At 45.7% G+C, this 9,389-nt stretch overlaps 1 protein-coding gene across 1 annotated transcript in view; it reads right to left on the reverse strand.

Annotated features, from left to right (window-relative positions):
* Window positions 1-2,059, reverse strand: part of ttc3 (tetratricopeptide repeat domain 3) — a 25,777-nt gene extending 23,718 nt beyond the window's left edge. The window contains exon 1 of the mRNA XM_030360507.1: window positions 1,906-2,059. Coding sequence (XP_030216367.1) covers window positions 1,906-1,927 — 22 coding nt within the window. The 5' untranslated portion in view covers window positions 1,928-2,059. The remainder of the gene's footprint in view (window positions 1-1,905) is intronic.
* Between the last annotated feature and the right edge of the window lie 7,330 nt (window positions 2,060-9,389).

Here is a 9,389-nt window from a genome sequence, read left to right on the forward strand (position 1 = left end):
GGAATCTTCCTTGAAGGGCTTGGTGTTGGAATCGCCTCTTGTCCAATCCTCTGTGCTTTGCTCCAATAAAGAATATATTGTGTTGAGGGGTTAAAACAGACTCCCAAAACACTTGAAACACTTCTTGAGATGGAAACCGAGTATAATATGTCATGGTCTGATCAGACACACAAAATCTGTTGAGGACAGTTTGTGGCCCCATGGACATTTCTTGCAGCCTTGCCTCCAGCTCAGCAATATACTCCAGGGCATCATCCAGTGCACCTACAAAAAAAGAAGACAAATCAGTCTTCATTACCATTCATTCGTATTCACTCTTTCTTTTTATTGTATTGTTATTCTGTATACTTAACAGTTTATTTATATTTATTATTATTACATTTATTTGTCCTGTTTTCTGTTTTTCTTTTTTATGTATTAACTATAGGTTGAGTGTTGTACATAGAGAGTAAAAACCAAAGTGAAATTCCTCGTTTGTTCGCAAACCTGGCCAATAAAGCTGAATCTGAATTAATATGCAACCCCAGTTTAACAGTACGTCTGATGTTGATTGAATGTTTTAACGTTAACCATGCCATGTTTGGCAAAATTATACAATAGCCCAACAAGTGTTGAACACAAATAACAGACATAACAGCTAGTTAGCACACATCTACTTACCGGCAGGGGGGCGTGTCGCGTAGTCATGTTCCCCGGTACCTCTCCGGTCCGTTTGTGTTTTGTCCTCTCCTTCAGCTTTTCGAGCTGACACCGGTTTATACACGGGTGTTTTTTTCGGGGCTATGGTGTAGCTGTTCCAGTCAAAACGACTAGGAACAGCTCCAGTATTCAGCGTAGCACTCCCGTCGTCATAATCAGCCGCTGAGAAATGCCGACTACAGACCAGTGTACTCCCCTTCTGAATTACGAAATTAACTCCTTCATTCCGTCTGATCGCCACTGCTGTATTGGGTATTATTTGGGAAGTCGTGGAAATGTAAATACGCTTGTTTTTGTTTTGAATTGGCGCATAGAGGTACAAAACAGAAGCTTCTCTCTCTCTCTCTCTCTCTCTCTCTCTCTCTCTCTCTCTCTCTCTCTCTCTCTCTCTCTCTCTCTCTCTCTCTCCAAAGTCTAGTATCTCCTATAAACAGATACATTAAAGTAGCATTAAGGTAATTTCATATTTACACTGGTTTGCTAGTGGTAAAAGTCCAGTGGGATGAGTCTGTTTATGGGTAGTTTGATGTCCTTCTCTCATCAGATGATGAATCTGGCTGATCCGTGCTTGTTGCGTTGTGCGTGTTGCGTTGTTTTTAGTAATTTAAGTGTGTTTTTATAAACTTTTAACTTTATCAACTGTTTATATGTGTAGATCTATAGATATTATATGGATACACTGACTTGTCATGGACAGCAAAGCGATGGACATCTTGTTTATTCAAGGGAGAAACTGCTTTCGCTCCAAACAATGGGACGTAACGGCTTTTTCCACCCCATACCTGCGGAGCTGAGGAGGAGGCGCCGAGGCTGCAGAGCCGGAGCGAAGGTGAAGGCTAGGCTAGCGGTGGAAGTACAAGCCCTCGGTTCCGTCGATAGTGATGGGGAATGTGAACTGTTTGACCAACAAGACGGACGAGCTGGCTGCCCTTGTGAGGACGGACAAGACGTTCAGGGAGTGCAGCTTACTTTGCCTCTCTGAAACCTGGCTAACCCAGAACATCCCGGACGCTAATGTGGATCTACCTGGATTCACCACAGTGAGAGCGGACCGAGACTGTGGACGCAGCGGCAAAAGCAAAGGAGGGGGACTCGCGCTGTTTATCAACAACAGATGGTGTAACCAGGGGCATGTTACGGTGAAGGAAATCGTGTGCGACCGAGACATCGAGCTGCTTGCGGTAGGTCTCAGACCGTACTACATACCAAGAGAGTTCTCCCACGCCATCGCTGTTGTTGTTTACATCCCTCCGCGGGCGCACGCAGAGACCGCGTGTGACGTCATACATTCAACAATCGCGAGACTGCAAACACAACACCCAGACGCATTCATCGCTGTCTCCGGGGATTTCGACCATGTGATACTGGACTCCACATTGCCAGACTTTCACCAGTTTGTAAGCTGCCCCACCAGGAAGAACAGGACATTAGACCTCCTGTATGCCAACGTGAGGGAAGCTTACACTGCCACTCCTCTGCCCCCACTGGGAAAGTCTGACCATAACCTGGTCCTGCTCTTGCCACAGTACAAAGCACAGATCCAGAGACAGTCTACGACCAAACGCTCCTTCAGGAAATGGTCTCCTGAAGCAGCAGAGGCTCTGAGGGACTGCTTTGAATGTACTGACTGGAGCGTGCTGCAGGGAGCACATGGTGAGGACATAGAGGGGGTCACACACTGCACTACTGACTACCTGAACTTCTGTATGGACGTTGTGGTCCCTATCAAAACAGTACGCTGCTTCCCCAACAACAAGCCCTGGATCACCAGTAATGTCAAGGACATCCTGAACAGGAAGAAGAGGGCATTCAAGGAAGGTGACAGAGACGAGCTGAAGCGCATACAGGTGGAACTCAAGGTCCAACTGAGAGAGGCGAAGGAGGAATACAGAAGGAAGGTAGAACAGAAGCTGCAGCATAACAACATGAGGGAGGTCTGGGATGGCATGAAAACCATCACAGGCTGCAAGAAGAAGGGCAGCATCACAGGAGAGGGGGATGCTGGAAGAGCAAACCAGCTAAACCTGTTTTTTAACAGGTTTGACACTCCAGCTCCCACAACCAGCGATGGTCCACTTCACACCCACACCATGTCCATCACCTCCCCCAATTCCACCACCTCAGACTGCAGACCACCCCCACCCCCACCCTCCACACCCATGGACAGTTCAACCCCCCTCCCCACCACCATCACCAAGGATCAGGGGTCTCATTTATAACCGTCGCGTACGCACAAAACGGGGCTGAAATTGGCGTACGTGACTTTTCACGCCAAGGTTGTGAGCTATAAAAAACCAACTTGACGGGAAAATGTGCGCAGCCCTAAGCAAACTCTGACCCATGCGTACGCATGGTTTGGAGGAAAAGGAGAATTGGCGACACAGACGGTGTGGTGGTGAACTGAAGTCAGACCGAAGAATTGCAGAGTGAGAAGAACGATTATGTTTTATCATCGCCCTTCATCAATTTAATTTCAACCCGTATCATGCGTTAAATCCTAATCAGAATAATTTAAGTCCACTGCGTTATTTCTCAGTTATAACTCCAGAAATATCTCCTTAGAATAGAAATAAAAAGAAATTCTCTATATTTAATCCCGTCACTCCATACTGTCCACTGACGGCGCGACTGCATGGATTTAAGCATCTGTCCAACATGTGTCAATAACATAATATTTTTATGTGACACTGTAAACACATGATCGAATGTCAATTAAATCCCAAGTGTGAAAAACCAAGCCACACTCATCACAATCGTTGTCCGTTACTCTTGATGCTTTTCATGACAAATCAGGCATTAAAAAGGGGTTATGTTCAAGAACATTTTACGTGGGTAATTACAAACTGATTATCCAAGGCGTTCTCGTCAGTCTTATTACCGTAACCCTATGAATACAGAGGTGAGCGCCGTGGTAATGCTGCATCATATGGCACTTCTGGCGGACCATGCAAATGGCAGGATTCGGAGGGAGAGGGTATTTAGGGACCATAACGATTTATTGGTAGGCTAGATAAAAAATATGTAACTATGTCAGACCACTTCTTTTTTTAATTCTGGGACAGTGCGCCCCGTGCTACTGACAGAGTTCACTGCTGCAGCAACATGTTGCCACTCACTCTGCTTTTTGTTGTTGGCGATCCCAATCCCGTGACCGCCGAACAAAACTACCTTTCGGGCCTCCATCTCACCCACAAGTGTCTCCACTTCAACCTCCGTGAAATTTCGCTTTTTGGATTTTCTCAGTACTTCTGCCATTGTTTCCAACAAGACATAATACCGGCATCTAAGTCTGTTTTATATGCAGATCGCATTCATGAGGTCATTTGCATTGACCATTTATGGTTAAAAAGGGGCGTGTAGAGGGCGGAACGTGAAGCTGATTCAGCTGCGCACAATTATAGTCAGTATGTGATTTATAAAGCAAAGTTTGCGTACAGGTGTGCGTACGCAGTGTTTTATAAATCTGAATATTTTTTGGCGCACGCAAAACTTGGCTTCTGGGCGTACGCACATTTTTAGTAACGATCCCACGCACAGTTTTATAAATGAGACCCCAGGTGAGCAGAGAGCTGAGGAGGCTTCATCCAAGGAAAGCAGCAGGCCCGGACAGAGTGTGTCCAAGGATGCTTAAAGCCTGTTCTGCTGAACTGGGGGAGCCACTCCAGCATGTCTTCAACCTGAGCCTGCAGCTGGGGAGGGTCCCAATGCTCTGGAAGGCTTCATGTCTCATCCCGGTTCCTAAGAAAAAACACCCCAGGGAGCCGGGTGACTTCAGACCAGTAGCACTGACATCACATATTATGAAGACATTTGAACGGCTGTTGCTCCATGTCCTCAGACCCCAGGTCCACCACGCACAAGATCCACTGCAGTTTGGATACCAGGAGAAGGTGGGCGTGGAGGATGCCATCCTCTATCTGCTCCATAGGGCCCACTCTCATCTGGACAGGGAGAGCGGCGCTGTGAGGATCGCGTTTTTTGATTTCTCCAGCGCCTTCAACACCATCCGGCCCCTCCTGCTGAGAGACAAGCTGACAGAGATGAGAGTGGACCCACTCCTGGTTACATGGATTACGGACTACCTCACAGAGAGACAACAATACGTTAGACTGAAGGGCTGCACGTCAGACACTGTGGTCAGCAGCACCGGAGCACCACAAGGCACCGTGCTCTCTCCCGTCCTCTTCACCTTGTATACATCCGACTTCCAGCATAACTCTGGGCTCTGCCATGTGCAGAAATACTCAGACGACACTGGGATAGTTGGCTGTATCAAGGATGGAAGGGAGCACAGGAGCCTGGTTGAGGACTTTGTGAGGTGGTGCATGTCCAACCATCTGCAGCTGAACTCCTCCAAGACCAAGGAGATGGTGGTGGACTTCAGAAGGAAGAAACCACATCTCCTACCCGTGTCCATCGAGGGGGTCGATGTGGAGGTGGTCAGGACCTATAAATATCTGGGACTGCAGCTGGACGACAAGCTGGACTGGACAGCAAATATGGAAGCTTTATACAGGAAAGGGCAGAGCCGTCTGTACTTCCTAAGAAGGCTTGGGTCTTTCAATATCTGCAAAAAAGTACTGCGATGTTTTACCAGTCTGTGGTGGCCATCGTGCTCTTTTATGCTGTGGTTTGCTGGGGAGGAAGCAGCAGGAGGAGAGACGCTGGTCGAATGGACAGACTGGTGAGGAGTGCTGGCTCAGTAGTGGGAACAGAGCTGGACTCTCTGGTGACAGTGGCAGAGAGAAGGACCCTTGACAAACTGCTGTCCATCCTGGACAACACCCACCACCCTCTGCATGACACCTTCACCAGGCAGAGGAGTGTTTTCAGTGGCCGACTGCTGTCCCAGTCCAGCTCCACTAATAGACTAAAAAACTCTTTCGTCCCCCTGGCCATCAGACTGTACAACAGCTCCCAGTAAAGGCAGGGAGGACAATAGATAACAACAATGGACATTTTATTTATTTATTTATTTATATTTATTTATATCTGTATTTTTGCACATCCATCTGCACTGTTTTTATGTGTGTTTTCGGCTGCTACTGGATACTTGAATTTCCCCCGGGATTAATAAAGTATCTATCTATCTATCTATCTATCTATCTATCTATCTATCTATCTATCTATCTATCTATCTATCTATCTATCTATCTATCTATCTATCTATCTATCTATCTATCTATCTCTATCTATCTATCTATCTATATCTATCTAAATATAAAGTAAAAACAAGTGTTATCTAGCGATCCGTTTTCTGTATTATGTTATTTCGTCTTTGGCAACATGAGCGCAAATGTTTTTTGAAACCCGCTTTAAACACTGTTTACTAGCTAAATTTGATTAAACAATTAAATACAATACAAATATAAAGTAAAAACAAGTGTTATCTAGCGATCCGTTATCTGTATTATGTTATTTCGTCTTTGGCAACATGAGCGCGAATGTTTTTCGTAACCTGCCCGGCAACGGACAACCCTTACGTAATCAGTTGTCCGTTGCCTGGCAACGGACAACTGATGACGTGCCCGGTACAAATTTGGCACCCGGTACAAATTTGGCGTGACAGCGTCAATAGGCTTTTTTATTCGGGGCTATAAGTGCGTTCACATCGCTGGGAATTATGGGAAAAACCTTTTCGCGACGTCGGAAAGTTTGCGTGGACGCCACCTCATGACGCTGTTATGATTCTACTTCCGTTCGGCAACTGGGGCCAAATTTAGTTAACAGAGTTGCCCAGTTGGTGACTTATGGTGACTCATTGTTTACTAGTGATGCGCATGACCATGTCGGACCTCAACGCAAAAGTTTTGAACGGTGTGAAAGTTTGACTCAATATAAAAGAATCAACCATCATATCACATATTTTTTGCCATGTCTACACTTTACTATTGATTGACGTTGTAACCGTCTGTTGCCATCGACTTTGCTCAGTTTTAAAGGTTGTGTGCTGGTAAACCAGCTGTAGATAAGGGCAAGTGTAGCCCTCCATACAGTGGCAATACTGTATGTGCTTCTCATAAATAAAAGCAAAAGGATAGTAGATTCATAGGCTACAAGGAAATAAAGGCATTTACTTCTGGCTGTTTTTATCTGATAAATAAACCCTGGTGTGATTCCATTTAGGCACTGTCCGACTGAGAAGCACCTGACTGCGCAGTTTGTATGGATGATCCTCATCCCATTTAGTGAATTATGAACATGTGCTTTGAAGTAAATCCTGTAATTTATTGGGAGCCAATGCAGGGATTTTAGGCTATTGAGGTAATGGGACGGCTTCAATCTGTAGGCTTGGTTGTTTAGTACAATGGCTGCTACAACATCTGTGTCATTTACATAAAGTTTCAATCTCTTTCAGTATACATGGATGAAAAACTGCAGCTTCCATGATCCCCGACAATCAGTCAGAACCTATGTTCCACGCCAAACAGATGGTGGCGGTAATCCTCTTGGTGTGATAAATACCGCTGACGAAGAAGAACTTCTAGATTCCGAGCGGAGTGCACATGAACGGTCGCTGTCGGAAAATACGCGTAAACGTGCGCGTCATCACTGACGAGCCGTGTCGTTATCACCAGGAGAGTGAACGCACCATAAAGCCCTGGATTTTTTTTTTATTAGCCCCGAATCTAATTTCGGGGTAAAAAAATATCGCCCCTGGCTGTGATCTCACATTGTTGTATGTCTTCCAACAGGTATGGCAGTTTGTTACCATCTGGATCATCTTTAAAGGGGACCTTTTATGCTTTTTCGACTTTTATGACCTATAAACGTTGTAATAATGATGGATAGTCATGTTTAACCATACTAAAGTGTCAAATAATGACGTACATGCATTTCAACGTATTCCCTGCTGACAGTCTGGGGTGGCTGTGCAGAGCGGTAAACACTCGGGACAACGTTTGCGATTCAGTTGTTCACATTTCCGGGAAATCATCTATCGCTTTTCCACTGCATGGTACCAGCTCGACTCGACTCGACTCAGCTCGCATTTTTGGCGTTTCCACCGCGAAAACATGGTATCTGGTACCTGAAGTGGCTGCTTTTTTTAGTACCGCCTCGCTCTAGGTTCCAAGCGAGCTGAGCCGATGCTAAAAGGTGACGTCGGCAGACGGCCGGCCACTGATTGGCCAGAGAGTGTGACGAAGTCACGAGAGCGACATGGCAACCATGCTGGTAACAGCCATAGCAGTGCCGCAGCCAACATATTCCACTTCTTCAAGTTCTTCAACATGCCAGCTAATAATAGTAATCGCATCGATGTCCTCCATTGTTGTTCTGTGGGTTCTGTCCATGTGTGGGTTGCGTAGGTGTTGTTTGCGTCGCGTACAAAAATATGTCACAGCCCTTTCGCGCAGCCGACCACGCCCACGTCCAGGAGGTACTATTTGCGGTGGAAAACGACCCGTGCTGCTACCGTGTCGAGTCGTGTCGAGTCGAGTCGAGTCGAGTAGAGCTACATGTGCGGTGGAAAAGCGGCCTATGTAGATGCACTCCTGCCGCGTCCCGATATGCAGTGGCGGTTTTAGGCACGGGCGAACCGGGCAGCCGCCCGGGGCGGCATATTTGTGGGGGGCGGCAAATCACATGGGGGGTGCCACGAGCAGTACCTTGAAGCGCGCGAGCAGTACCTTAGCGCGCGCTTCAAGGAACGTAACCAATCACAACGGAGTTGGGTTTCTTTTTTTCTTTCTTTCTTTCTTTCTTTCTTTCTTTCTTTCTTTCTTTCTTTCTTTCTCCTTCCTCAATTTTTCACCTTGAGACTCCATTCCAATTTTCAAATATTCAGAATAGCTTGGAGTCGCGCGCTCCTTTTCAGATTTTTTAAATATTTTATACTTTTTTAAGATATTCTCTTTTAAAAATATTCTCTTTTTTAACATGGGAGGCAATGGGAGGCCTCTGGTACTTCAAACTGTTTAAGACGCCGTAATAAATGTTCAACCGTTTATCTTCGTTCAAACCATTTAACAAATCTACACACTTTGATCTTCAATAATATCGAAACGGAATTTCGATATCATTCAAACTTTCTTCAGAATCACAGTTTTAGTTTCAAACCGGGGACGGGGCCATGTGAAACTCCTAACACTATGGGCTGGTGAATAATTCGAATTTCTTTTTTTCTGCCTTGGGCCCCCCCACGACTGCCTCACTTTCCCCCGCAGTCCGACGGCCCTGCACACACACACACACACACACACACACACACACACACACACACACACACACACACACACACACACACACACACACACACACACACACACACACACACACACACAGTTTACTCCATTTAGACTTTTGAACTTCGTTCAGATCCCTTCACTTGATTTAAGCCATTTACCGTTTCTTTATGTCTTAATCTATATAGCTTTATTAAAAAATATTTTCAACGTCACTTTGCACTACAGCACTAACGACGTATTCCCTGCTGACATTTTCTGTAGGAAATGCATTTTCTCGTTATTTTTGTTATACTAAAGTTTACTGTCAGGGCCTAGGATTGAGAGAATCTGTGCAGCATAGGTTTGGCTGTAAGCCTTGGTTGGGGACAGCAGCACCAGATCATCTGCAAACAGCAACATTCGATTTCAGTGTCTAGTAATCTCACTCACTCACTCGCTGGCTCTCTCTCTAAACTCTGGACATTTCCTTGTGTCAATATTCTGCCCTTCAAAATTATTTCA

The sequence above is a fragment of the Gadus morhua genome, chromosome 7 (assembly GCF_902167405.1).
Source record: "Gadus morhua chromosome 7, gadMor3.0, whole genome shotgun sequence".
NCBI classification, from domain to species: domain Eukaryota; kingdom Metazoa; phylum Chordata; class Actinopteri; order Gadiformes; family Gadidae; genus Gadus; species Gadus morhua.